Source organism: Drosophila pseudoobscura, chromosome 2, assembly GCF_009870125.1.
Source record: "Drosophila pseudoobscura strain MV-25-SWS-2005 chromosome 2, UCI_Dpse_MV25, whole genome shotgun sequence".
Lineage (NCBI taxonomy): Eukaryota > Metazoa > Arthropoda > Insecta > Diptera > Drosophilidae > Drosophila > Drosophila pseudoobscura.
Window position 1 is genome coordinate 4,030,273 of NC_046679.1, and position 27,775 is coordinate 4,058,047.

At 48.2% G+C, this 27,775-nt stretch overlaps 4 protein-coding genes across 6 annotated transcripts; 2 read left to right on the plus strand and 2 right to left on the minus strand.

Moving 5' to 3' along the window:
* Positions 1 to 5,965: 5,965 nt before the first annotated feature.
* Prx3 (Peroxiredoxin 3) lies at positions 5,966 to 7,192 on the plus strand. Its single transcript, XM_001357847.4, has 4 exons — positions 5,966 to 6,133; positions 6,258 to 6,321; positions 6,382 to 6,523; positions 6,595 to 7,192. Exons 1-4 carry the CDS (start codon positions 6,101 to 6,103, stop codon positions 7,055 to 7,057), a joined length of 702 nt encoding a protein of 233 aa, XP_001357884.1. The 5' UTR covers positions 5,966 to 6,100; the 3' UTR covers positions 7,058 to 7,192.
* A 5-nt stretch (positions 7,193 to 7,197) lies between these two features.
* SF1 (splicing factor 1) lies at positions 7,198 to 11,847 on the minus strand. Of its 3 annotated transcripts, XM_001357848.4 has the most exons (6): positions 11,523 to 11,847; positions 10,804 to 11,459; positions 10,604 to 10,738; positions 9,900 to 9,975; positions 8,679 to 8,831; positions 7,198 to 8,622 (listed from the first exon to the last, which is right to left on the minus strand). In XM_001357848.4, exons 1-6 carry the CDS (start codon positions 11,681 to 11,683, stop codon positions 7,398 to 7,400), a joined length of 2,406 nt encoding a protein of 801 aa, XP_001357885.2. In that variant the 5' UTR covers positions 11,684 to 11,847; the 3' UTR covers positions 7,198 to 7,397. The 3 variants fall into 3 exon arrangements, 2 of the variants coding, with proteins under 2 accessions (XP_001357885.2, XP_015038676.2); XR_004469973.1 differs by lacking the exon at positions 9,900 to 9,975 and having other exon boundaries at positions 8,482 to 8,622; XM_015183190.2 differs by lacking the exons at positions 9,900 to 9,975; positions 11,523 to 11,847 and having other exon boundaries at positions 10,804 to 10,941.
* Positions 11,848 to 12,146: 299 nt separating this feature from the next.
* On the plus strand, positions 12,147 to 15,558 carry pins (G-protein-signaling modulator pins). Its single transcript, XM_001357849.5, has 2 exons — positions 12,147 to 13,655; positions 13,715 to 15,558. Exons 1-2 carry the CDS (start codon positions 12,405 to 12,407, stop codon positions 14,408 to 14,410), a joined length of 1,947 nt encoding a protein of 648 aa, XP_001357886.2. The 5' UTR covers positions 12,147 to 12,404; the 3' UTR covers positions 14,411 to 15,558.
* A 485-nt stretch (positions 15,559 to 16,043) lies between these two features.
* LOC4800654 (uncharacterized) lies at positions 16,044 to 27,264 on the minus strand. Its single transcript, XM_001357850.4, has 6 exons — positions 26,783 to 27,264; positions 23,205 to 23,390; positions 19,887 to 20,959; positions 19,375 to 19,819; positions 17,659 to 19,311; positions 16,044 to 17,594 (listed from the first exon to the last, which is right to left on the minus strand). The coding sequence occupies exons 2-6, from the start codon at positions 23,311 to 23,313 to the stop codon at positions 16,282 to 16,284; spliced, it is 4,593 nt and encodes a 1,530-aa protein (XP_001357887.3). The 5' UTR covers positions 23,314 to 23,390; positions 26,783 to 27,264; the 3' UTR covers positions 16,044 to 16,281.
* Between the last annotated feature and the right edge of the window lie 511 nt (positions 27,265 to 27,775).

Genomic DNA, 27,775 nt, shown 5'->3' on the forward strand with positions numbered 1-27,775 from the left:
CCACTGTTCACTTGGCTGAAGCGGAAGCCGAAAATGAAATTAAATGAATATGTTTATGGATATACTTGTACTTATTCCTATACGGCCGGTGGGCAGGCAGGCCTTCCCCTAATGACGGCGACCCGTGAGATTTTTATCAATCAGATCGGGCCCTTTCGCATCTTCCATGTGTTTCGTAATCAGGCGTAAAATGTACGGCAAACAACGCGGAAATCAAAGTGGTTGAATGCCTCACGTCACGTGCGCGCACTCCTAATGTCAGGGATACAGAGAGAGAGAGAGAGAGGGCAAGGGCAAGGGTAAATACTCGCATATAGTTTTAAACAAGGTATTTATACACTTTATGGTTTCTGACAGGCCCTGATTCCTTACATGCAAATGCGAGCGAATGTAACGTTACCTCTGCCGCAGCTACTGTTGCTGCTGCCATCCCATTATAACGAACCCCGATCCGGATGCTAGTTTTAGTGCCAGCACCCCTTCCCAAAGCCCACAGCCCATAGCCCTCAGCCTGTTAATAAAGTTGCTCAAGTGTACTCGAGTGGCATATGTTCGGGGCCGGGACTTGGCCCTGATTCTGGTCCTCGGCGTGGACTGAGGCAAGGGCATGGCCGAAGCTTGAGAGTCGTGCGTGTCTGGCTTTTGTTATATCACACAGGATTAGGCATAATGAAGTGTTTTAATGCGTTTAGGCACACAAACACATCCTCATCCACATCCACGGAACTACTACTACAGGAGTCGCTGAGGTAGCTGGGAATGTAATTAAATTGTAAACATTTTACGGTTTGCTATACTTCAATTATAATAACCAATTTCCCTTGCTAACACAGGCATTAACTACCTTAGATCTATAAAGAACCAGAGCTTTATTTCCTGTAATCAAATATTTATGGTGGAATACATATTTTTGTGTGTCATTCCATGAAGTTTTGTATCTTCTAAAACACTCATTTCGAAGCATTCTATCAGCGATGCATTCTGTTCTTCAATTTTCAAAAAAGTAGGAAATACTTGAATAAAATAAATGATAATATTTTCATCTGATATACCTATTGCATTTTATTCCCCCTACTTAAAAATAGAGCATACTATTCTGAGAAGTGTTCCAACTCGCAATTTCCTTGAGCCCTGGCTGGCCCCAACTAATTGCGTGCCAACCAACTTCCGTTTCCGATCATGACCACCTGTGCCCCTTCCGCTCTACACCTCTGCAGTCGTCCTTTTGTTTTCAGTGTTCGTTTTCTTCCATTTTGTACACCTTATTTCATTTGAAATTTGATTTTTTGTTTATTTTTGGGACATTCGTTTTGAATTGTGGCACTGGAGAGTGGGGGCGGGCGGGAGGCGAGAGACGAGAGGCTAGAGGGAAAAACCATTAAAGAAATTACATGTTGCTGCCGCCACCAGCTCCTGTCCGCAGGATGGATGGATGGATGAGTGTCGAGGGTGTTGCGAACGGAGCTGGCGACGTGGTCGGGGTAAATGCAATCGCATTGATGTTTAAAAAGCGACGACTATGGCGCTTAAATGTCTGTAACTGGGCGTTAACATACGTTCAGTTTGATGGGGAGGGTGGTTGGGGCAGACGGAGGTACATTAGGGGGCGTGCCACGGGTAGGCAGGAGAGTCGCTCGTTTTGTGGGCAACAAACATCAAAGTGATTGAATTGTTGCGATTGCTTTGAAAATCAACAGCCATCCCAGGAAAAGCGTGCCTATAACAGACAGAGAGGTAGAGGGGATGGGCATTTGTATTTAAATTAAATTAAAATTGCCTACATTTGAGTTGGAAAGTTTTTCCTACGGCAGTGGGGGATTTTTCAGTCTATTTTTAGATGGCTCTGCGGTACAAACATTCTTTTTCCATTCAAAATGTTACATTTTTTGATCTTGCATTAGTATCCGGTCCGAGACCGTCCCTTTCTTAGTATGACAGACATAACTACTGATATGTATTATATGGAATTATAGTATATCAAAATCATAGCACTATAGAACTGATGAATCTACTAGGGTTTGCCCCAATAAAGGCTTTATTGTTATTATTTTTTCCTGCCATTGGTGGTTTTCCCCTGACTCGCATGGCAAATGCATTTTGGCTGTTTTTCGCTGCTGCATCGATGCTATATAGTTTTCCATTGCAATAAATATAAATTAACAAGGGGCGCCATTGGCATCCATTGGAGCCACGCCATCCACCCAGCCGCCAACCCCCTTGGCCCTGCTGCTATCGTGTGCGTTTGTTTACCAACAATTGCCATTAAAATTTAAACCAGAGCAATTATTATTAATGGTCGAGAGCGCTTTTTATAAATGTATTCAAATTGCTGCAAATTGTGTGCTGCAATAACAACAAAGCCTGAAAGAGAGAGGTGGGGAGAAATCAATGGCAATAATTTTCACGCCATTTTAATGCATCTCTCGGTGAGTGGGCTTGGTATTGGCCAAACCAGAATGAATGTGTTGGTGTATGGCTATGGGCAGATATATGAGTAACAGTACATATCCGTGTGCGAAAGTGATGAAGGCTGATTTTATCAACATTATAGGAAATGCAATGAATACGTAAATTAATCCATGTACGGATATATAATACCTCCATACTTGCTTGAAAGGTTAATGTAATTGATTTGGTAATGTTAAGTAGTAACGTAGATTATTGGGTCAGTGGGTGGATATGTATTGTATCTATATCTACAAAGGATATACGATCTCCATTTGATAACTAACTATCCACAAATCTGGCTATATATAGCTCATACCTAACACATTTCAACAAACATACATTTTGTTGAAATACCTTAAAAGAGAAAGAGACTGAGAGGGCACCATCGACTCCCCTAATGATCCTGATCAGGAATTTATATATATATACTCTACGGAGTCGGATATGCTTCCTTAAGCCGTGCAAACATCGGTATTCTTCAATGGTATACAATGGTCTAACATATCGCTCGTTAATCTCTCGATAAAAATTCTGATTTTAATGCCTAATCAAAGTTTCTGTTATTTAATGTTTTCTATAAAGTTGTCTATAACAAATTAGTATAAATTATGGTTAAATTAAATTCAATTACCCAGGCACATAAAATGTATTACTTCATGGAGGAAACTCCTTCCAATATTGAAACCTCCTCAAATATAATAATAATATACCACCTACCAGAGCCAATGATTGCATGGTTATAGGTGATCCGAGCTCCAGACATTTTTTGTCCTCGACAGGGATGACGGGGATGCAGGTGTGAAGTGTCCCAGACGGAACCGAGTTCTCACGCCACGAATGCGATACTTTGGCCATGCCGAATGCACGGCATTGTCTCCACATTGTCGTGCACACTTTCTTAATTAACTGGCAAACATCTCGAATTTCCAAACACACAAAAGTGTTAAAAAAGAGCATCAAAGAAAGAAATTGCAGGAAGATTGGAAATGAGGATGGGGAGAGAGGAGAGAGGAGACTGAGGATCCTTGGTATGGTTATCTCTCCTGAACTGATACGAATCACATTAGCTAGATTTGCATCAGGATTACGCGTTGCCCCGAACAGGAGCACTCATCACCTCGAGCCTAAGCCGGGGCGCATTGTGACAATTGTCACAAATCAAGAGCGCCCTGAGCCCTCGGAATCTGGGCCAATCTCTGGGTGAGAGCACACTCGAGATGGAAACAAAAACGTAAGCAGATTTGTGCTAATATGACGGCATCTGTTTGACAATGAGCACAAGATGAGACTGGGACTGGGACTGAGGCTGCGGATGAGGCTGTGACAGGAGAGAGAGACACAGAGACCGAGCGGCACCTGAGCAGCTTTGAAGTGCGTGTGAATGTCGGCAACGCCTTCAGAGAATCCCCGAGCTGAGCCTGCCGCTGCCGGCCCAGGAGATCCCTACGGCATGGCACACGAACGCCCGATGCGACGAGGACCACATCTTCAAGTGGTGTTTGCTTAAATTATGTAAATCTGCGCAAATCCTGCGGGCGGGCCGGGGGATTGAAAGCGATATGTGAATACCTTGCCGAGCACCGAGTTCTAAAATCTGGGCTGAGGGCAGACAAAGCGACGTGCAATTTTAATTGGTAGAAGTAGTCAAACTGTCTGTCCGTGCAGTGCAAAGCAGTGCAAAAGAATCGCTAACCGTGCGCGTGGAGTTCCAGGAAAATCATGGACCAGGTCAACACAATCACTCGGTTGGGAGATTGGGCAGCAGTGCCCCACGGGATACACAATTTTCGGTCCGGCCCGAGGAAGCTGCACATAATTACTTAGCGTTGCCTTTTAACGCATCCCCCAGCCAGAGGCTGCCTCCCCGGCACATAAACAAGTTAACGACCAAATGCGCCTGGATGGACGGGCGGAAGGACAGGGCAGGGACAGGGATACAGGCTGGGAGCCACTTGGAGCGCGTAATTTGCGCCAAATTACAGATGAAAAGCAGCGAAAATTGTAAAAGGCAGGCAAACGAGCAAGATGGGAAATGCGAGGGATGCGGAAAATGGTGGAGGGTGGTAGAATGTAATTGCAAACATGGGAATTGACTAATTGCGGGAAAGTAAGAGCCCCACTCCCAGAGCCCCTCCCCAGGAGGGGAGAGATGGATTCAGCTCATGATCAAGGACGGGGCGGGCCGGGCCGGGCAGCTGGTGTTTGTTTGGGATGGGAAAGGCCGCTGTGTGTGGGCGTATTTCCATCGAGATGTCAGATGTTTTGCCAACATTAGGCCCAAATATGCAAAATTTGCCATTTTTATGTCTCTACTCGTACTCGTACTCGTATGTGAGTATCTGAGGGATTTTGAATTCCTATTCATTGTTTGAAATGGATCATGGAACCCGGCGGCATCCAGCAAGGCACAAAAGTATCAAGATCCTTCATTGTGCCTGCCCGCAAACCAAAAGACAAAACCAGAGCAAATTCTCGGGCATTCTTTTGGTGCGCGTTGCGCTTTCCCTTTGTGCGCCTCCAGAATGTGAGAGGACCAGGCTGAGGCAGAGGGTGAGGCTGATGCTGATGCTGAGCCGATTTCGGGCATTTAGTAGATTAACGAACGGCGAACAAAACACATGTAGTGCAAATATATGGACATGTAAGCAGCTCATTACCATTGTGCGGCGTGTTCAGTGCGTGGTAAATATTTTGCTACACTTTCTATTATATTTTCTTATTTCCACTTCGGACAATAGCGGACAGGGACAGTAAGCAGCAAAAACAAGATACGGATTCACTAAAATTTACTTTCCCTCAAAGAGTTTTCAAATGTGCCGCCTGACATATCGATACCATAGCTGTGCTTTCGATATCCAAAGAAAGCTTTTGAAGCCGTCACTTGTGAATAATTTGTCGTTATCTTTTTGGTATATTTCTGGGGACTTTTTGTATGCTTTTTCACTTTTTGGGATATCCGCTTTTCGTGGAATGAGGACCTTCTGATACCCTAAGGAAACGAACATTATATAGTTGAGGATATGTTTGTCATCTCAGGCTCCAATTAATGCAGATACTAGTCAGTTTCTGATTTAAGGCTATTTCAACGAAATTTTGCAATTAGTGGTCTTCTTACTGAGACTAGAATCAAGATATTTATACAGGAAACTAATAAAATGCATGAATACGTCTAAAAGAAAATTGATTTATTAATTACGTTTTAAAAAAGTTTGAAAAACAGTATCTTCATATATAGCCAACGAAGTAGGGTATGCAAATGCCCATCCTCCGGTTGACAACCAACAAGTCTTTAAATACCAGCAACGTGACGTGACAACATTGCGACTGTTGAACATTTTTGTTTAACCCTTGTTTTAGTGAAAATACACTTAATAGGAGTACTTAAAAGTAGTTATTCTTGTAGAAAATATATGCATCAATATTTTAAAACTTTGTGGGCAGGACTGAGGAATCTAGTTAGTCAGCATTATTCAACGGAATATCAAGATTGAGCAATAGGAACGATTACTACTGAGGGTCAGACCGTATATGGTATCGATATCGCGGTCACACTGGTCAGGTATCAGCTGGACATTGCCGGTAAATAAATACTTAACTTTACTAACTTTAGTAAAGCGAATTAAATTACTTTTTGTGTGGATTGCAAACTAAGATGTCTTTCATCGGACGCGCATTGATTCGTAACGTAAGTGGAGCAGCGAAAGACCATGAAATTCCAAAAACATGCCCCTGCGATTACGTAATGAAATGGGGCCGGCGTCAACTTTGACTCGAATAAAACGTACTTATCTATTTATTATGCATTTCAGGTGCCATTGCTTGGCAAGAGCATTCTGGGCCAGCAGAAACAGGCCGCCCGCCTCCTGCATCAGAGTGAGTACAGTACCCACAACATTCGTATTCAGTGTATGACTGGCATTTTTTCCCCCGTAGCTGCTCCATTATGCACCGTTCGCGTGCAGCAGCCGGCTCCGGACTTCAAGGGATTGGCCGTGCTGGGAAATAGCTTCCAAGAGGTCAAGCTAGAGGACTACAGAGGCAAATATCTGGTGCTGTTCTTCTATCCGTTGGACTTGTACGTACAAAAAGACGCTTGTCATTGTCGCTTATCAGCCACATGTAACCTTTGACTCCTTCCGCATGCAGCACATTTGTTTGCCCCACCGAAATCGTTGCATTTAGTGAACGCATTAAGGAGTTCCAGGACATCAACGCTGAGGTTCTGGGCGTGTCGGTCGACTCGCACTTCAGCCATCTCACCTGGTGCAATGTGGACCGCAAGAACGGAGGCGTGGGCCAGTTGAACTATCCGCTCCTCTCCGATCTGACCAAGACCATCTCGGCCGACTACGATGTGTTGCTGGAGAAGGAGGGCATCTCGCTGCGCGGCACCTTCATAATCGATCCCAATGGCATTCTGCGTCAGTACTCGATCAACGATTTGCCCGTCGGCCGCTCTGTGGATGAGGTTCTGCGTTTGATCAAGGCCTTCCAGTTCGTGGAGCAGCACGGCGAGGTGTGCCCGGCCAATTGGAATCCCAAGACAAATCCGGCCACCATCAAGCCCGATGTGGAGGATTCCAAACAGTACTTCTCCAAGCACGGTTAAATTTACTAAGATTGTAGGCCTTATTCAAGATATTTTCTACCTTAACATTCACCACAAACACACACAAAAGACTCCACTAATAAAGAAAAGGAATCGATAGAATCCATTCCTTCGTTTCCTCGATGAAATCTCCGATCCGGTAGTATAATAATTGCGTCCTTTATTGAAGCATCATAAAATACAAATTAGTTTTGTAGGGCCATCTCGATTATGTTGTAAAGTAAGCAAAAAGTCAAAGGGGGTGTATATTAATTGATTGCAGGGACAATCACACACGGTCGAGGACTGTCGTCATTGGATGTACAATTTATTGGAAGCTCTAGGGCTCCGGGAGAGGTGGTCAGATGGATGGCGGCGGCGGTGGTGGCGGCTGTGACAGGCTCAAGGCTGGGGGTGGTGGGCCACAGGGAGGTGGTGGAGGCGGCGCATAGCCGCCCCCCCAGCCGCTGTAGCCACTACCCCAAGGCGGCATGGGCGGTGCACTGGTGCCCGGTGGCGGCGGTATGAGCGGTGGCAATGTGCCTGGTATGGGTGGATTCATCGGCTCGGTGGCTGGTGGCGGCGGCTGCGGAGCGCTCATCCACGGCATCAAGGGTGGCGGCATTGGCGGCGTGGCCTGTGCACCGGGCGGGGCCGGAACATATGAGGACATCCCGTGATCCATGCCCATGCCAATGCCAAGGTCCATGCCCAGATTGTGCTGTTCCATGCCCCCCATGCCATGCTCCATTCCCATATTGTGCTCCATTCCCATACCATGCTCCATTCCCATGCCATGCTCATGCGCCGCTGCTCCCCATCCGCCCAGATCGCGCTGGTGATCACGGGACGAGGAGCTAGGTGGTGACTGGATGGCCTGCATCTGCGAGGGCTTCTTGTCAAAGATGCTGTAGCTCGCTCGATGCAGCTGAGGAGCGGCCGGTGGCTCTGGCTTGGCCGCTGACGGCGGTGGACCCTCGCCCAGCTCGGCCATCAGACTCATGTACTCCTCGTCAATCTTGGCCTGCGAATCCTCACAGGCCATGCCCGGGGCGCCCGAACCAGGTCGCTTGTTGCGACAGTCCTTGGTCAAGTGTCCGGTGCCGCCGCAGGAGGTGCACACAATGGTGTTGGTGATAATGGGCTTGTCGGGGCACTGCCAGGACTTGTGGTCCGTGGATCCGCACGTGCAGCGCAGTATGTCGTTCTCCCGCAACGTTCCATTGAGCTGGGCCAGCTCGCGGAGCTGCATGCGACGGAGATCGTTGTGCCCCTCCGGCACCTCAATGCCCTGACGTATTACATCCTTGATCTTGTCCACAGCCTTCCTCACCGCTTCCGGATTGGGAGCCGTAATGAACGCATGCAGCGGCTCATCTTCGCCCGGCAACGGTTGGCCATCCTTGCGTCCCACTTTGCCCTCCTTCACCGATCCCTTGCCGCGTATAATGATCTTGGCCCCCGTATCCTTCTCCATAGCCTTGAGCGTGTTGCCGCGCGGACCGATCAGCAGGCCCACGAAATTGATGTCTGGATGCTGTTCTTGCGGTATCAACACCTTGTCGCTGACTCGGGTCACAGGCGGCCTGAAAAAACGATATAAGAAATACCGATGCCAAAAGGACATACACGCTCGACTTACTTGTAATCCGCTGGCGGCTTGAACTCTGGATTCACGGCCTGCATCTTGACAATCAGCTGGTGACGCTGCTCCTCCAGCCGCTTTCTGTAGCGGAACTCGCGTGTATTCAGGCGCTTGCCATCAGAACTGTAGATGGGCTCGGGCGATGGAGATCTGTGGGTGAGCAGAGCAGAAGAAAGGAGACGGTTCTGTTGAGACTGCGCTGTTTCGACTATGCTAGAGGATTGATTCTTGGAGCTAGACTTAATGATCTTATCGTAATTACTACTAAGAATTAACGTTTATGTCGTATATATCGTATGCTGTAAGTTGCAAATCAGAATTCATTAATCAAGTGGTTTCATTAGCAAAGTTTTGATTAGCAGAAAGAGATTATTCGCTGGGGAATTGAGAAAAGAAGAATTTCGATTAATTCGTTCGATTCGGTTGCGGCCTATACGGATCGGATCGGATCGGATCAGATCGGATCTGGCTGGAGCTTCTGTAAAAGTTTCTCATGGATTTCTTTAGCAGAAATTCGAAATTCGCTTTGGTGGAAGAGAAAAAGAGTTGGAATTTATTATCATGTAGAGTTCTATTCCGATTTGTTGCCAGGCGCTTTTTGCTTACGATTTACATTTTGCTGCTGGGAATCGAATCAATCAGCCAATCAATCAACGATTTGATCGCTGTCTCTAAAATCGGAAAATCCCTTGAAGAGTTTCATTATTATCATTACACAAAAACATTTCAACAAAAACAGCTACAAAGGTTAGCCTCCTCCAAGCAGTCCCTCCTCTCTTGAACCTTCGGGATATACTAAATATTCACTCCTTCACCCGAAAAGTTAGAGGTTTTGTAAGTTAAGTTCAACATTTAGCTAGCGTTCGCCGTGGCCTCCATTAATAGTTTCGAATTGTTTCGGGGGCTATGCCACTCCGCAAGATGGGGTATCGATTGAGAGTGATATAACCCCTTAAATGATGTGAAATTTAGAATTTAATACTAGATAAATACTGACTATAGAGTATGGATCTGATGTGTGAACACCCCCCAAATGCATCAAGTGCTACACTGAAACCTGTACAAATCATGTTAAGATTAGATCCAGGCGACGCATCCTTCCAGACAAGTAGACCCCTTGGCGGTGCTCTGATCGGGAAGGAAAGTGTTGCAAGTTCTTTGGCTTTCTGGTCGTGGGAGCATGGATAGAGAGATAGAAAGAGATAACAGTGTTCAAACCTTTCTTCCGGATTCTGTGTAATGCCCAGATCGCCGGTGCGCAGCTTGCGGCTGATCTCCTCAATTTGGAATTGAACTGTAAGTAAAAGGCGTTAGAAAAGAAGGAAGAAAATCGAGGGCAACCTCGACATTAGTAAACGTCAAATGCTGGATTATCTAGAGAAGAGGAAAGATATCGTATTAAGTGGGGATAAGGTATCTAGAGAGTGGCGCTTTTATCGCATTTGTGTATCCGTTCCTAAACTAACTGAAAATGCTGTGAGCGGTTACAAGCAAATTAATTGATTAATTGAGTTGGAGTTGGATTTGGGGTTGGGTTTTGATTAATCTCTGCAAGTATTATATGTATTCTAGCCGTTTTTGGAACACGTCGTTTCGTTTCGTATCGTTTGTGTGTGGCACGCCGGAATCCCCTTCAAAAAGAGAACGAGAGATTATTATAGTTCGCTCAATGCAATTTGTTGTGGATGTTTGACTCTTATTTAGGTTGTGGTTTTACGCTCTCTCTGGCAGCTGCACGTCCCCGTCTGCACGTCTTTGATTCGTGGATCGCTCTATCGACGACTATTCTGTTTTCTGCTCATCCTTAATTTGTTTTTGTCATTAGACTTAGAATCTAGTTACGCAGTGCTTACGAGCTAACTTAGTTTCGAAATGAGCTACGAAAATGAGCCGCTCGGAGGCAGCATGAAGGTTGGCTTTACCTAAGTAGGCCTCCTGCTGGGCGGGGTCTAGCGTGGAGGGAAGAATGGTGGGCATTCCCGGTATGAAAGTCTTGTCGTTCTCGGTGCCGCCCCATCGGGATTTGCGCTTGCGCTTCCGTTCCGCTGCGCTGTCAACTGCAGGATTCAGAAGTTACGAAAGTTATTCAATGATTCGAGAAACTTAAACTATGGGCACTTACATGGATTGTCCAGGGCACCATTGCTCATTGAGTCATTGCTGTTTTGATTGTTGAAGAACGAGGCGAATCCCTTGTTGCCACCCGCGTTGCCCATCAGCTCCTGCAGGGTCTGCGAGAGATCGAATCGCGATTCGCGCGGCTCCTCCCGAATCGTGTCCAGCGCGTGCTGCGGCCGGTCAAATAACGAGGGTATACGCGGTTCCTGCTCACGGTTCATCGAGCTGCGATTATTGGACGTGTCGAAGGGGTTCACATGGGTTCGCTCACGGCTGCCCCTCTCGCGACTGTTTCTCTGCTGATCCCTGCCCCCCCGATCATTCCTCCGCCGCTCGTAGCTGCGACTGCGTGACCGCCGCCGGTTACTCCGACCGAAGTCGTCGCGACCGCCACGAGAATTGCTGCGCCTGGACCGCGAGTCACGGTCACGATCCCGCTTGCGATCGCTGCGGTCACTTCGATCCCTGCTGCGGGAACGCTTCCGGCGTCTGTCGAAGTCCTCATTATTCCTGGACCGGCTGCGATTCGTCCGGGAATCGCGATCACGATCGCGCTCACGCTCCCTGTCACGATCGCGGTCACGATCTCTGTCGCGTGGTTCGCGCTCCCTGTCGCGGCTATCCCGCCGGCGACTGTCTCGGTCCTTACTGTCCCGGTCTCTGTGCGAGGCAACGTGTTAGTTACATAACAGCACAGCACGGCTAAATGTGGCCTACACTCACCTTCGCTTCTTGTCACGCTCCTTGTCCTTCTCCTTGTCGCGGCTGCGGTCTTTGGAACGGGAGCGCTCCTTATCACCGCCACGGCTGCTGCTGCCATTGGCTGCTGAGGATGACGCTCTGCCCGTCGCAGTCGAAAGTATATCTGGCGGCGGTGTGCTCATTTTTAGTTAAAAACCGACACGCTCTATAATTGGTTAAAACAATTACCGCAAATTTATACAATTTCGAGCACAATTTCGAACACAAATATTCTTATATTTATAATATATATATATTTTTTTTTGCGGCGTTGCGTGGAAAAGAAGATGGCGTCCGGTGTGATTGTCGATTGGATATACGGTCTGACCCTCAGAAATATACCGAAATAAACCGTATTTTTTTTTTCAAAATATACCGTAAATATACTATGGAATTTTTAATGTTTCATCATGAATATTCCTCGATTTTTATATTACGGATATTACTGCCTAGTTAGAACCCTCAGCCCTGCCCACATAATTTTATTCGATTAAGTTTCACTGTATACTTTAAACAAAAAGTGTCCGCTTTTTGGAGCTGCAGAATGCCATAAAAGTACTGTACGGCGTTTTATGCTGTCACGACTTTGATAAAATCACTCTTTTCATACATAAACAACACTTCAAACTTTGGCCACACTAAAAAGTGAATCAGAATGAAATTAACGAAATAATTTGCCCAAAACGGTACAAAAGATATTAATTATAGCAATTTCGACTCTGAATATCGGGCCCAAACTCTCTCCGCTTGTGTAAGGTGCCCGCTAAAGACCTGCAGCCATTGTGTGTGCCCCGGGGAAGCAAGTGTAAAGTGGACAACTCCCTAATTTTGAGATCGTCGCATCAGTAGCATCACATCACAGACATGTCCTCGCTCTCCGCGTCCGCGGAAAACGTATCCACGCTCGGGATTGGCGGTGGCCACGACTCCAACTCACATCTCGGTTCGGATGGGGGCTCCAGCATGTGCCTGGAGCTAGCCTTGGAGGGGGAGCGCCTCTGCAAGGCGGGTGACTGTCGGGCAGGCGTGGCCTTCTTTCAGGCCGCCATTCAGGCGGGCACCGAGGATCTTCGCACCTTATCAGCCATCTACTCGCAGCTAGGCAACGCCTACTTCTACCTGGGCGACTACTCCAAGGCCATGCAGTACCACAAGCACGACCTGACGCTGGCCAAATCCATGAACGACAAACTGGGCGAGGCCAAGTCGTCCGGGAATCTCGGCAACACCCTGAAGGTGATGGGCCGCTTCGACGAGGCGGCAATATGTTGTGAGCGACACCTGACCCTCGCCCGTCAGCTGGGCGACCGCCTCTCCGAGGGAAGAGCCCTCTACAATCTCGGCAACGTCTACCACGCCAAGGGCAAGCACATGGGACAGCGGAATCCTGGAAAGTTCGGCGAGGATGTGAAGGAGGCCCTGGCCAAGGCCGTGGAGTTCTACCAGGAGAACCTCAAGCTAATGCGCGATCTGGGAGATCGCGGTGCCCAGGGCAGGGCGTGCGGGAATTTGGGGAACACGTACTACCTCCTCGGCGATTTTCAGGCGGCCATCGAGCATCACCAGGAGCGGCTGCGCATCGCCAGAGAGTTTGGCGATCGGGCAGCCGAGCGCAGGGCCAACAGCAACCTGGGCAACTCTCACATCTTCCTGGGGCAATTCGAGGACGCCGCCGAGCACTATCGTCGCACCCTGGCCCTGGCCGTAGAGCTGGGCGAACGCGAGGTGGAGGCCCAGTCATGCTACAGTCTCGGGAACACCTACACCCTGCTCCACGAATTCAACACAGCCGTGGAGTTCCACAATCGACATTTGGCCATTGCCCAGGAGCTGGGCGATCGCATTGGCGAGGCCCGCGCCTGCTGGTCCCTGGGCAATGCCCACTCTGCCATGGGCAACAATGAGCGATCGCTGCAGTATGCCGAATCGCATCTACAGTTGGCCAAAGAGCTGCACGACCCCGTGGGCGAGAGCACGGCTCGTGTAAACATCTCAGATTTGCGCAAGCTTCTGGGCCTCCCAGAAACCGAGCGAAGTCCCACAGAGGATGAGCGTTCGAGTGCCTCGGATCACTCACATCAGTCGGACGGATCAGAGAACTCGCAGGGGCGAATGGTGAGTGGGAAAAAAAGGTGATAAGCTTTCCTTAAACACGATTTGACCTTCCTCTTCAGATACGCGTGCGTCGCCAGAGCATGGAGCAATTGGATCTGATTAAAATCACGCCGGATGGCAAGCGCTTGCACGAGGAGAAGCAGAGGGCAGCGTCTGCTGCCAACAAGAATACAAAGGCCAAAGACGATGACTTCTTCGAGATGTTATCGCGATCACAGTCAAAGCGCATGGACGACCAGCGCTGCTCAATCAAGATCAATCTAAATGGTCCGCCTGTGGCTGGAGCTGCCACAGGAGGAGCCACGCGAAAGCCGCTGGTGCAGCAGAATTCTCTGTTTGTGGACCCCACGAATCTGCCTGGCCTGAAGTCGCCATCATCGGGCAATGCAAGTGCCATGGCCCATCCGCCGCTGACCAGGAGCGCCACCACCGCGGCGCAGCCGGATGAGGCTTTCCTCGACATGCTGATGCGTTGCCAGGGCTCAAGGCTGGAGGAGCAGCGCTCGGAATTGCCGCGTCCAAATGTGACAATGGATGCGGAGGCACCACAGCCGCAGGCCCCCGAGGCCGGTGGACAGGCCGGACGTGGGGCCACGGTGCCCGATGAGGACTTCTTCTCGCTGATCATGAAGGTGCAGAGCGGACGCATGGAGGATCAGCGGGCATCGATACCGTTCGGCGGCTTCCGGAATGCGAACAACAACCAAAACAACAATCGGAACAACAATGGAGCAGCCGGCGGAGCTGCCAAGTAGGCATCCCAGGCGCAGTAAATGAAGTTGAGATGATGTCCAGAAAAGTCCAAAATCCAAAAACTCAATCCTATCAGTCCATCCCTGGCAGCAGCAGCTCCTTCTGATTCCGGATTTCTGATTCCTGATTCATTTGTTATACGTACATTTTACATTTTACGGCCAAATTTCTGCGTCATTATTGTGGGGCACTGGGCCGCTAACCCTTTTGTTCTTTTATAAGATTTATACACAAAAAAAACAAACAAACCATTTATTTATGATGAATAGCAACTAACAAAAGTAACCAAATATTAGAGTGAAAAATCGAGAGAAAACTTCCGGGCAATGCCCCACCCATCCATCAATCATTCGACCACTCATTCATCCCAAAGTTTAGCGATGATATTGCACACAATACGTTACAATACAATACACGAGTTTTACGATAGTAAAAATGTTTGAATTGCATGCAAAAACAAAGAAAAAAACACTATATAGCTTAAGCCGCGCAACAGTAAAAAGTATTCCCGATTTGCTCAATATTGTTGATGGAAACCGAAGTCTTCTTGGGTAGAACATTACACTTTCTAACATTCACAGTCTAACTCTTAAGTTTTACTCTTAATCAAACCGATCTACACAAATAAGCAATGCATTTTTCTAAAAGAGAAAACCACACACTAATCAAAAGAACTTTCCAATTGTAACCCTATGAGTATTGCATTTTTCTATCCGAGAGGAGAGCTCTTACAATTTTTTTAGAATATTAATTAACAAAAAAAAAAACAAAGAGAGAGAATAAGAGCTGTTCAGGTTTCTCTTTATGGCCTGGCGCTTGTGGTTTAGCATAAAGCTACGATATTGATATATAATATACACATACTACACACATATACGACATACATATGAAGAACAGATTAAATATACCTATAGTTACTCACACACACAATTATACAAATGCGAAATGCAAAACAAAACTGAGTTCGAATTGCACGAGAAATGAAGCCAAAATTGAATTGAATATGGATTAAAGTTGTACGAAAGATAGACGTACGTTTCATGAAGCTAATCACCGTAATGATAACGATCATCGATCATTATACGATTATACAAATACGAGTACGCGCAATGTGTATTATTAAACATTAAAAATCAAAACTTGTTTGCTGACAACTAGAAGGGTTTCCTTTTAGAAGGGGGTTTATGGGTTCATGGAACTAAGAGTTTCCTAATTTTTAGAAAGTATTCGGTATAATCGATGTATTGCCTATGGCTTTATGGAGCTCTGAGTCAACTAGGATGAGTTGTTTCAACACAGAATGAGATACATGTGTTGTACATATATGTCTCTAATTCTCTAATTTGTATCTTACTTAGATACACAGTTCGTTCATTGTTTTGAGTTCCTTTCTTTTCAAGAATTTATGAACTAGTCGGTGTTGCTTCCTTCATGCTTTCCTCAGAATGGGATCAATTTCGCGACTGTTTCCGTCTGTTTTATGGGTTTTAATAAGTATCGCAGATCCATTGTTAATTTAACTTTGTCAAGGAAGCATAGCCACAGGAATATTCCATTGAAATGTGAAAGAGTAGATAATTACTAGTAGAAATGTATCTGAATTATCTTATCCATCAAATGTGAATACAAAAATATGTTCGATTTTAAAGCTTTATTCATAAATTAATCGTCTTAGGGTTCTAGAACATATTCGATAAGTTAGCGATAGTGGGGGCTACCCGTTTGGCTTAGTCGCGGGCCAGAATGAAAGAAAATCTAACCCGCCCTAAAGGTAAATCCTAAGCTCTGATCTCTGTTATTTTTATGTACAAATTGATTTAGATATAGATCTAGATGTAGATGTATCTTAACAACCAAAAAGAGCCTAACAGCCCTACGCCTTGGCCCCCTTAATACTCTCCATGCCATGGGGTTCCATCCCGCTGGCCGCCAGCACAAATATGGGGGCCGAGTAGTCCACAGCCTTGTCGCCGTGCGGATAGGAGGAGTGCATCGCTTTGCTGCTCCTGCCACGCTTCAGCATCACATAGACGACGAACACGCTGACCAGGAAGGCCGAGCTGGTGGCCATGATGAACAGCACCAGCTGGATGGACTCGTCTTGGGCGGTGGCTGCCTGGGCCACGGCCGGAGCAGCACTGCGGTGCACAAAGTGCGAACGCGTCAGATCCGGCCGGAAGTGGCCGCCAGCCAAATGGAACTCGCCCGCCGTGATGGCCGATTCGATAGCAAAGGCCAGATCCACCTTGGACTCGTTGTGCAGCTCGAAGCGCACGATGGCGGAGCCATCAAAGTTCTCCTGGACGCGGAGATTCTCCACGGCTTCGCCCAGCAGCTGCTGCAGTTCCATGCGAATGGTGTCGTAGGCATTCCTCACACTCCGCCCGCTGCTGTTGGTCATGTGCAGCTCGATGGACACCGCCTCGATGGGCACATGGGTGCACCGTCGATCGCCGACCCCAAAGACATGGGTGGCCTGAAGCTGATTGCCGGCCGCATCGACGCACCAGCAGCTGCGTCCGTTGCACTGCAGCGGCCGGAAGGCGCCCGCCTCGTCACAGCTCACGGGAAAGGTGGCCGTGTTGGCCAGAGCCCGGCAGCGGGTGGTCTTCAGCTGCATGGGCTTCAGGGCGGGCTGCTCCACGGACAGCTGCGAGTCGAGCAGGGAATTGGCCAACTCCAGGACCCGTTCGGTCACACTGGACTCGGCCGCACTGGCCGTCGCGGCTGGCAGTATCTTGGCTTCCAGCTCCTCAAAGTCAAGATCCTCGCTGGCCACATCATTGAGCTGGGTCAGTTGTCCAATCAGCTGCTCCATGAGCGGATCACCCATGTCAAAGTTCTTGCGATTGCGTGCCTGGCGGCTATTGCAGATGGGTTCGATCTCTCGGGTGAGAGTGCCCTTCAGTGGGGCTCCCTTCTTGTCCGCACACCAGCAAACGCCATACGGGCTGGCAGCAGTCTCCTCCTCCACCACGGTCTTGCTGCTGCTGGCAAAGGCGCGACTCACGATCTCCGTTTGGGGCGGTCTAATGGCTGATGGCTGCGGCTGTTTGCCCAAACATTGGACGGGGCTCCAGTGGCCTGTGATGGGATCGCAACGGGGCTGGAACCACACCGAAGAGTGTCCAGTGCGCTGGGCAGCCAGGCTGTTCTTTAGCTTCAGGCGTTCGCATTGGGTAAGAACTGAAACAGAGAGAATACCATTGGAATTATTCCGGCAATATTTGCAGAGAAAGGATTGCCCTACCTGGACAAACCGAATTGCAGGCGAGCTCATTGTGGAATAGATTCTTTGTCTGACAGGCTGGCGCCTCTGCATCGATAGTCACGGCCACACATTTGTTGACCTTCGGACTGAATCGATAGCGGGTGCTGTTTCTCGTCGACGTGCTGCTGGAGAGGCACACGCTGTCCATCGATTCAAAGCAGACGTCGCGCGTCTTGGAGCAGCAGACACCGCGATTGCTCACGGGGTTCAACTGACACGAGTGGGTGGTGGGACAGGCCTCGTGCTCGTTGTGGGGCCCGCAGCTCACATCCAGGTCGCCCTGCTGCAGCGGATTCCCCTCCGGGCAGACGGAGGCACGGCGCGGCACACAGATGGGCATCTTGGGGCAGGGACTGTCCACGCACTCGACGCTGATCAGCTGGCACTCCTCGTCGCTGGCGCAGCTCACCTCGTCGCAGAAGCTGCGGCACTGGCAGGTGGCACAGCCCTGGGCATCCACCTGGTAGCCGCTCTCGCAGGTGAGGCTGCACTTGGGACTCAGTGGGGCACAGGCGAAGCTGGAGTTCACCTGGCAGGCCGGTGTCGCCGGAGATTTCACTCTGGTGCCGGGCATAGCCCCTCCCTGTTCATCCACGCACCAGCAGTGGCCGTCGGGGGAGCACTGGACCTGCTCCCACTTGCCGCTCTTCAGATCGCACTGTGCCACGGACATCTGGCGGGCGGGTATCCCTAGCTCTGAGCTCTGATGCAGCTGGATCCCCTGCAGGTGCTGGCAGGCGGTCTTCAGTTGCGGCTCCACACACTGCGTTCCACAGCCGTTGGAGCAGCAGCGACGCGATCCCTCGCAGTGGGCATCGGTGCGGCATTCATAGGCACACGTATTGGCATCCAGATTATCGGGTCCCGGTGGCACCAGGTACGGGCATTGACCGGGCTTCCGGGGCAGACAGGCAGGCACCGGGGGACAGTACTCGCCCTCGCAGCTTACGTCCACGATGCGGCACTCCTTGCCCTGGCCGCAGCTAACGTTCTCGCAGGGATCGCGGCACTGGCAGGCCGGACAGCGGGTGTCCGGATCCAAAGCGAACCCGTACTCGCAGCCCATGCGGCAGGTGAGATCCAGGCAGTCCAGTTCCTCCCGCAGCTGCTGGCAAGTGTCGTCACTGACATTGAATCCCCTCGAGCGGGGTATCTCCGTGCCAAAGCTGTCCACGCACCAGCACTGTTCCACCTCCATTTCGACGAGATCATCCTCGGACTCTAGCGGACGCTTGGCGGCCGAGGCCACCTTCTTGAACTCCGTTTCGAACAGCTGTCCGAGTCCCTGCTGCCGGTCGGCCCCCACATCGATGACCTTGGCACTGCGGCCCATCACGGGAGCCGCCACCTGCACTTTGAGGGCACTATCCTCCACGCGGTACAGCTTCAGTACAGCCTCTGCATCGCGACGTGTCCGCTTGGGGGCGGTGGCCAGGAGCATTCTCATGCGGCGGATGGTGTTCTCCTCGAGGATCTTGCGCTGTTCGGCTCTGGTCACACGGATCGTTCGCAGCTGGCACTGGCGTCCCCTGTAGTCGCCATCGTCGTTGCAGCGAGGCGATGGAACAGCCAGCTGCATGCCCTCCTCGGTGCCCTCCATGCGCTCCGAGAAGTCCCGAAGATATTCGCACACTTCAAAGAAGGAAACCAATATGAGATTTATCTTCTTTAGAGGATAAGGAGGGATATACTTACTGCTTTGCTGACGAGCTCCTGCTGCATCTTCTGGGGCTGTGGTCTGTTCCGGCAGCGGACAGCAGACGCTCTCCGTCTCTCGATGGAGCTTCGTGCACTTGTACTCCGCCGGACACATGATGCGGTTGCTCATGGCACGACCCTGCTTCGTCAGCGCCTCGGGCTCTGGCTCAAAGAAGGCCGTGGGCTGGAAGCTGCGTCCCTGACGCTGCTCCTCTTCGAAGCAGTACATCACCTCGCCCGTGGCCGTATCGGACAGGGGCGTGCCCACATCGCAGGGATTGGAGTAGGCCAGATCGGGCTTGCACACAGGCCAAGAGGCGCACAGGGAGGACCCGGACTCGCAGAGCGGATCGGTGGCCACCTCGCAGTGGGAGCCCATGGAGCACTTGAAGCCCTCGCAGGGCTCTGAGCATTCGCAGGTGGGGCACCCGTTGTGATCGTTCTACGGGGGAGAGAAGAGGGAGAGTCGGTGTCAGGAATGGGTTAGAGGAAATGCATCCCTTGCTCACCTTGAATCCGTATTCGCAGACAGCCGCACAGATGTTGGTGTCGCACTGCTCCATCTGGAAACTCCTCGCGTAGGATCTACTGATCATATTCTCCCAACCGTCGCAATTCACATTCATGGCCGCTCCCATGGTCTCCTTGATCTTGTGACCCGTGCGTGGATCCACGCACCAGCAGACAAGGCCGTTCCTCGAGCACTGTCTCGGGGAGAACTGTCCGCCGGGGCCATTACAGTCGGGCACATAGCCACGGCCCTCGCGCTCGTTGATCGAGAGGATGTCCGCAAGGGCCTTGGCCTGGTGGCAGCCTGTCACATTTCCGGGCTGCTGGCAATTGAATTGGCATCCCTTCGTGAAGCAGCACTTCTCCAGGTTGCGGCACTCCAGATCGTGGCTACATGGCGATCCACACATGTAGCCTGTCCTTTCCGTGTACTTTGTTTGGTCCGGAGCCGGACAGCGGCCGGGTTTCTGGAAGGTCAGGGCACTGGGACAGCACACGCCGTAGTCGTTGCCCGACTCCACCATGCACTGGTAGAGCGGTGGACACTGGGGCTTGCCCGAATCCACTCCACAGAGGAAGGGCCTCACACTGTCATCGATGGAGAGGGGGAGTCCGGCGGGACAGTAGTTGGCCAAAGAGCGGGCCTTCTTGCACGTGGGAAGCGGCGGACATGGCTCTGATTTGCATTGCACTTCCTGCAGCTGACACGTTTGTCCGTTAGGGCACTCCAGGCCGTCGCACGGGTCCCGACAGCGGCACACGGAGCAACCAGTCTCCAGATCCCTGGCGAATCCGGACGGACAGAACATGCGGCACGCGGAGGCCGTGCAATTCTCCGGCTCGGCACAGCGGACACCCGATCGCGTCTCATTCCGACTGCCGGGCAACTCAACGCCGTACTTATCGATGCACCAGCAATCCTCTCCAGCCCGCTCATTGCTGCACTGAATCGTATCAAAGTCTCCGTTCTTCTGGCAGCGTGGTATCCGTACGGATGATGCCCCCACCGGCTGCAGGGCCTTGGCGCGTCGCGTCTCCGATCTCCTCAGATGCTGGCAGGCCGTAAGATTCGCTGTGAAAAACGAAGAAGAAAGGGTGAAGGGTTTTTTGACATACTTTCGTGTTATTCAACTGCCGAATCCCAAACCACGGAGTCACGACAATTTCACTTTTTATTTCTTTGCGTGACGCGTGCGCGAACCCACATGAAAAAAAAAAACAAAACCTCAAAGAAACCATAAAAAAACTGCAAAATTGAAATTAATTATACAAAATGAAATTGAACGACGGCGGCATTGCTCGAATTGTTGCTATTTTTGATACCCTTTAAGAGGGTATCATCTGTTTTTAGAGGATGTTTGGAAAGCACAAACAAAACAAGCCTTCTTTTCGAAAGATAATCGAATCTAAAAAGAATTTAAGACATCAAAATATCCATTATTATTCGATCGGGGGAAAAAAAGGAAAGTCTATGAGCAAAAACGTCTCTGATATTCCAAACAGAATTCCATGTAGACTCATAGCGGAGTCCGTAGGGTATTTAGGGTATCAAACCCTTCGACATACGAAGTTTGCCTCCCTTTCTTGTTGCTGTTTTAATTGTTGCTTTTGTAGTTTCATTTTTGTGGCTCGTCTCAGGGCCAGCAGCGGCATAGCTTCGCGTTTAGTATGCGAGCAGCGAGGTGAAGAGAGCTACGAATAGAGAGGAGGAGGTCAGAGGAGAGCTCAGGTGAGCAGGGGGGAGGGTGAAGCTCTGTTGAGGACAGGTTGATCGCCTGTGTCCACGAGGCGTATAAGCAATTCGCTTCAAATGGCATTCGGATTGGGTTGTTTGGATGCTACGAGCATTCTGCACCATAAGAGGCAGGCAGCCTCAAGCCTCAGGCCCCATTGTCTCTCTGGTCTCTGCCCAGTGAGCGATTACGCAATTAAAGTGGGTATTATCCACCCCCATTACCCCCTCCTCCTCCATGCAACACTGCCTTTGGGGTTGCGACAGAGACAGACCCATTTATGTTGCGTCAATGGTGGCCTGGTCACTTCCTATGCACTTTCAATACGAAAATACATTTGAAGGCATCTTATGCAATTGTCGAATGCATTAAGGGGCATACTTCCTATATCTCAACCTGTAGCAATCTATACCCATAGGTATCTAAGAGTGCATATGCCATAGGTCCTCTTAATCGCTCAACTTTTAGGAGATTTGTTTCCCCTTCCACGAATGTGTACAGAGGTATATCTCTGTGAGCAATTTGAGGGTATTACATATGTTAAGTACAACCCAGTGAGGGCTCTGTGGTAATTTCTGTTTAATCAGAGATTTCTTTTCATTTTCGAAGCGCACATCCGGCTTGCTTCGGATCTTCCATCTGCCGAAAGTCACATCATTTTTTGTGGGTTTTGTTGTCTTTCTTTTTTTTCTGGAAATTTCGCTAGAAATTGAATGAAAGTTTTATTTTTTTGGCAGCACCTCTCGTACCCATGTCCGGCCATCAATTTGGAGTCAAAAAAAAAGTAAAATGAAAATGTTTTTCATGAATGAAAAGCAACAAAACAAAAGCCAAAGGCAATTAAAGCTGGCGTTCGGCATTCGGTCTATGATGAAAATAATCAAAGCGACAAAAACAACGGTCTCCAAGAGAGCTCTAGAGCAGATGGACAGACGGAGGGACGTACGTCTTTTATTCTCACCATTAAGCCAGAAATCAAGTTTGTCGCTTGAGTCTTTCGTTTGGGTTTCCGTTCGGCAGGAAAAAAAAACCAGAATCAAGGCAGACAGAAGCGTAACGAAAACGAAATCAAAGACAAAAAAAACTGGCACTTATGTGGCAGTGCCCCCTGTACGTACTCGGAGCTCCACTTCATGCGGGTTGCGGTCTGGCGTCTGTGGTCTGTGGTCTGTGTGCCCTAGCCTGACCGACTGACACACTGTTTTGCAGCAGCAGCTGCTGTAGGAGCCGCAGAACCCGAGTTTCTTTTCGCCTTTGTTTCCCTTTTGCTCTAGACCAGAGTCTTAACGGTTTTTGGCGTACCGAGTACGTGAGTGCTTTAGGCCTGGTCTCTAAGCACTTTTTAATGATGCCATGGCGTGCTATATTTAGCACCTACTTTAATGCCTGAGCTCCACACGAATTTCCCCACACTCCACCCGTGTGTGGGCTAATGATGCATCTGCAACATTCGCAAAAACCACACTGCAAAAAGAGTTCAATGACTGGAGACTGATGATTCTGGGCCCCTTCTGCTCCCGAAAAAGAACAAGTCGTTGACTCCACCAAAAATTCCCCCCGGAGAGGGAGAAAGAGAATACTCACCATTTGTCCGCTTGGCTGCTGCGGGTGTGACGGGCAGGAGGACCAAAAGCGTTGCAAGCAGCAGGCAGCAGGAGAAGAGTTTCAGCCAACGTTGATCATAGTGCGCCATATTCAGGCATCCACAAAAAAAAAGTTGCCAAAAAATACGAGAGATTTCCTGTTTTCGGTTGTGCGTGTGTGTGGCAGCTGCAGCATGAAAAGAGACAGAGATACAGAGAAAGAGTCAGAGAAAGAGTAAGAGAGAGAGTGCCATGCGTGAGTAATGTGGTGGCACGTCACGTTTGACGTCACACGATGCGAGGCCCCTGAGAAATCCACAAATTTCCATATACAATATACTCGTTTATCTGCTCGTTCCATAGACCATACAGCACTTTCACTATCAACTGGGCTGGGCTGGGCTGGGCTGGGACTCGTGGTGTCTCGATTTTGTTTGTGGCGGCTTTGTGGCATACATTTGCATCTGCTTTTGGGGCGGGCGGGGCACAAAGAATTCAAAGCGTTTCCATTGCGTAACATTTTTGGGAAGAGTGGCGAGGCATTGACTGTGCGTTCGCTTCGGGTTCAGAGGGGGTCACGAACTTATGGAATCCGCTAACATATGGAGCGGTGGAGCGGTGGAGGGGGGGAAGGAAAGCTCCCCTACTGTATGCCGGGTGATTAATCTGCGCAGACTTCGACGCTGACGCTGACGCCGCGCCGCTGCGCTTTCACTTTGGCAACAGAAACAACGGCAATCGGCAAAAGGCAGCCCGAAACATCGCCAACCAGTTAACATTTTTTCTGTTCACCATCATTTAGTTTTATTTATTTTGTTGTTTTCTTTTAAAATTCACTTTTTGCGCATGAGTGTATGAGTCTGGGTGTGTGTGTGTGTGCGGGTTTTCCGGTCCATTGAAAATGTCTCAGATTTGGGATCGTTATCTGGCATCCATCTCCACTCAACAGCCTCACCTTTTCCACCTTTAATGACAATGGAGGATAACTTTTCCCTCATTAGGCCTGCCACATTATATAATGCGTTGGTCAGCATTCAAAAAAAAAAAGACGCCGCAAATGAGCCTCCAAAAGTGAGGAGCAGAAAGAGTTTGCCGCTTAAGTCTTTCGTTAATTTGTTATAACTTTCAAGAGGGTCCTATGATTTTCATCTGAGATTTTCACTTTAATAAAATGATGCATTTCCTTTCCATAAAAAATATATATTTTCTTGATCAGCACCCAGAGTTTATAGCCAAAAAAGCTTTGTTTTTACCTCGAAATTAATCTTCAAACCATCATATTTTTGCCATCACAATTCCATTACTTTTATTGGAACTTTATATCAGTCTTGTTTAGGATAAATCCCTAAAGGTATTCCAATATTTTCAGCCAACTTAAAGGATTTATGCATAAGAGTATATTGAGCTTCCACTACGAAGAAAATCACTTTTCTCTTTTTTCGTTTTGGGTGAAAATTGTTGTCTGCTGTTCGTTCGATGAATCATGGGATAAATTACCATTGGCCGCCTTTTGCAATTTGGCCAAAAACATGAAAACTTGGCAAACACCTGGCCAATCCGCAATCCACAATCCACAATGAAATTTCAACACGGAACTGACGGGAAAAACCAAAAACTGGAGTTTATTTTTTCTATTTTTTTTTTGGCTGGTTTGGCTGTTGAATGGGTTCGGTTCTCTGGCCAAACGAGGCCAGTGTTTGCCCGTGGAAACATACATATTTTCACTCTAGAGCCAACAGCAAAATGAAATGCAAAAGGAAAGCCCCGTTGCTGGCTTGAACTTGGGCCAAAACTTAGGCGCGCCTCGAACGCCAGTTAATTTCCAAAAGATTTCACCGCAAATGCAAAAACCTCTGGTTTAAGCCCCGCTTAAGCAGGTACTAACGCGCTTATTGTTTGTCATTGAGGCAAGTGTGGCTAATGGCTAATGGCGAATGGCTGGCGGCGGGGAGTTCGAAGGTGGGTCTGGGCCCTTGACGCGGAGTTGACCCTGCCTGACATGCTTGGCCAGGCCCACAGCAAGTAGAGTGTAAAGTTAAATGATTGGTGCAATAGGGTCAAATGTTAGCGAGAAGCAACGGATTGGGTGGCCACTCTGTGGCAATGAGAGCTTTAAGATTGGCTTATGGGTGCAGTGGGGAATGTTGTTAATCCAATAATCCGATCAATTTTTCATTTGCTTTGAGCATTTGAATCATTTTCCCTTTTGACCATGGCATCCGAGAGATTTTCGATTGCATTTCGGGTGTCAAGCCTCCTATAATCCGATCAATCTTTCCTCCAAAGAACCCTCTTTTGCTGCTCCACTTTGTAGTCGAGTACTCTTGTACTCCCTTTGCAAAACTCTTTTCTTTTATTCTTTATTTGTGGTTGGCTTTTCTGCTACAGTTATTTTCAGTTGCGAAATGTGTTTTTTTCGGTCTTACGGCTAGCGGTTTTTGGCCAGGTCTTGCGCAGTTAATGTCGTTACTTCTTTAAGAGCCCGTTTTAAACACCGAGAGCGTGTCGAACTCTTGAGTGTGGGCCCAAAGCGTACATTACTCAGAGTGTACTCGCAGTACATCGTCATACTCGTAGTACCGGGGCCTGACATAATTTCGTAATGCGCAAAAATTCGATACGTAAATATGTAAATATGTAGTCATGTATGTATATTTGGACAGCTTAACTCATTCATTCCAGTTTTCGAGTGTCAGCTTTGAGAATATGCGATCCGATGCGATGCGATCTCTGGCAAATGCCAAGAGTTCACCTTGAGTATGAAATTAGCGCCATGGGTGAGTGTAAAAGTAAGGTGCGTAACAAAAGTGTACGATACAAAGAAAATTGTACTTTCCGAAGCATGTCAGCTTTTGATATTTGTTCATAATATGGCCGGTACTTCATCGGAAACATGATTGAAATTGAATTAAAGAGTTTTTGCAAGATTCAATTGCAGAATTGAGGTTGTTTTTAAACCAAAAACTATGAATTTTACTGTAATTTGCTATAAACTCCTTTTTCATCGCAAATATATCGAATATATCGATTAAAAATTTATACAAACTACCATTTTTCAGATGCTCTCCTATTGTTTTGATTAAAAATAAGATATTAATGTAGTATTTCTCAATAGTTTGCTATAAATTTTCAAAGTACTTCATTGGATATCAGAGTACAGCATGGTTTTTGATAAAATAACAGTTGAAACCGATTTATCGATTAAAATTTCGATGAAAAATTAAAAGGAGTCTTTCAATATCCATTATCAAGGAGTTCAAGACAAAAATTTGCTGTATTACTTTATGCAGGGGTTTATGCAGGGTCCTTAAATTTTCGGAGTTTTCAAGCATGGAATTACACATTTTGGACATTCCATAGTTCTGAGACACACCTGCCGACGGAGACTCTCAGTATGTTATTTCATGTGTGTGGGGTAGGCCTAACTGAATGATTCAATTGTGGTCTGTGGCTAAACAAATATTTGACTGCACCTTTGACACGTTTACGAGACAGCCATAAAGCTACGATCTGAGTTTCGGTTTCTATTAGCCAATTAGCTCCTCTGCGGCTCGACTGCGTCTCGACTGGGGCACAAACCTGTTTAATCTAAGCTAGAGATGAGATGAGAGGTCTTCTCGGCGGCGGTTAATCCAATAAAAAGTGAAATTATTTGATTGGTTTCAGTTTCGGTTTCAATTTCTGTTTGGGTGCTGGGGGGCGCTGCGGTGTGCTTTAATCCAGGTGCACAGATGGTTAGCGGGCGCTACGACTGCGACTCTGCAGATATTTTCACAATTTCACTCACACCAATACACTGGGATTTTGTTGAACAAACTTTGTGCCAAATTTGGTTTTCACTTTGAATTTCTACGGCCACGAGCAGCACTTTGAAAACTCTCTCGGGGCGGACACTTTTCTCTTCACTCTTCCACTCTTCCACTCTACCACTCTACGACTCTTTCGTTTCGTTTGGTTTCTTTCACGGCAATTCAAATTCGCGTGCTACCTCGACGACAACCGTTAAGCATTTGAGCTTTTGCAAGACATCGCCGTGGCCTAGTAGCAAGCGGAGCAGCCAAAAGCGGAGCTCAGGTTGGATCCAACATGTTCGTTTGGGTTGCGATGGAGCAAAGCTTAGCTTTTGGGCCCCACTCGTTGCTTCGAATACTCTAACAAGGGCAGAAATATGATATAGTTTTTCGATTTGGATATAATTTAAGTAAATGTGAGAGGTAGATAGATGAATAATGAAATTATACTGCTAAAAGAGCCTTTTCTGTAAGCATTTGATAGCCTTCCCATGGCAATATTCCTATACTATCGGTACTATCCTACAGTAGTTTACTCAAGTACGAGCATCCTTTTATTGGATCCTGGTATCCTTGGCATATATCTTGAGTTTTACCAAAAACCATTTAGTTTTTATATACACACAGATCTTATATCTTATGCCCTAGAGTGTGGGAAATATTTCCTCTACTGTATCACAAACTTCTAAAATAGATAACACTACTTGTTTTCAGGGTATTCCGCCGAAAAAAAAGCACTTCAAGCTCTACCGAAAATTTGAAATATTTTTTCTGACGCATT

Excerpts from the sequence above, each read along its gene's own strand:
- SF1 (XM_001357848.4), bottom strand. The coding sequence starts at position 11,683 with ATGAGCACACCGCCGCCAGATATACTTTCGACTGCGACGGGCAGAGCG. Across the intron at positions 10,739-10,803 it reads TGGTGCCCTGGACAATCCAT|TTGACAGCGCAGCGGAACGG; the intron begins GTAAGTGCCCAT and ends TGAATCCTGCAG. Across the intron at positions 8,623-8,678 it reads AAGCCGCCAGCGGATTACAA|GCCGCCTGTGACCCGAGTCA; the intron begins GTAAGTCGAGCG and ends TCGTTTTTTCAG.
- LOC4800654 (XM_001357850.4), bottom strand. The coding sequence starts at position 23,313 with ATGGCGCACTATGATCAACGTTGGCTGAAACTCTTCTCCTGCTGCCTG. Across the intron at positions 19,820-19,886 it reads TCTGCGAATACGGATTCAAG|AACGATCACAACGGGTGCCC; the intron begins GTGAGCAAGGGA and ends TCTCCCCCGTAG. Across the intron at positions 19,312-19,374 it reads AGGAGCTCGTCAGCAAAGCA|TGTGCGAATATCTTCGGGAC; the intron begins GTAAGTATATCC and ends CCTTCTTTGAAG.
- pins (XM_001357849.5), top strand. The coding sequence starts at position 12,405 with ATGTCCTCGCTCTCCGCGTCCGCGGAAAACGTATCCACGCTCGGGATT. Across the intron at positions 13,656-13,714 it reads AGAACTCGCAGGGGCGAATG|ATACGCGTGCGTCGCCAGAG; the intron begins GTGAGTGGGAAA and ends CTTCCTCTTCAG.
- Prx3 (XM_001357847.4), top strand. The coding sequence starts at position 6,101 with ATGTCTTTCATCGGACGCGCATTGATTCGTAAC. Across the intron at positions 6,134-6,257 it reads GACGCGCATTGATTCGTAAC|GTGCCATTGCTTGGCAAGAG; the intron begins GTAAGTGGAGCA and ends TATGCATTTCAG. Across the intron at positions 6,524-6,594 it reads TTCTTCTATCCGTTGGACTT|CACATTTGTTTGCCCCACCG; the intron begins GTACGTACAAAA and ends TTCCGCATGCAG.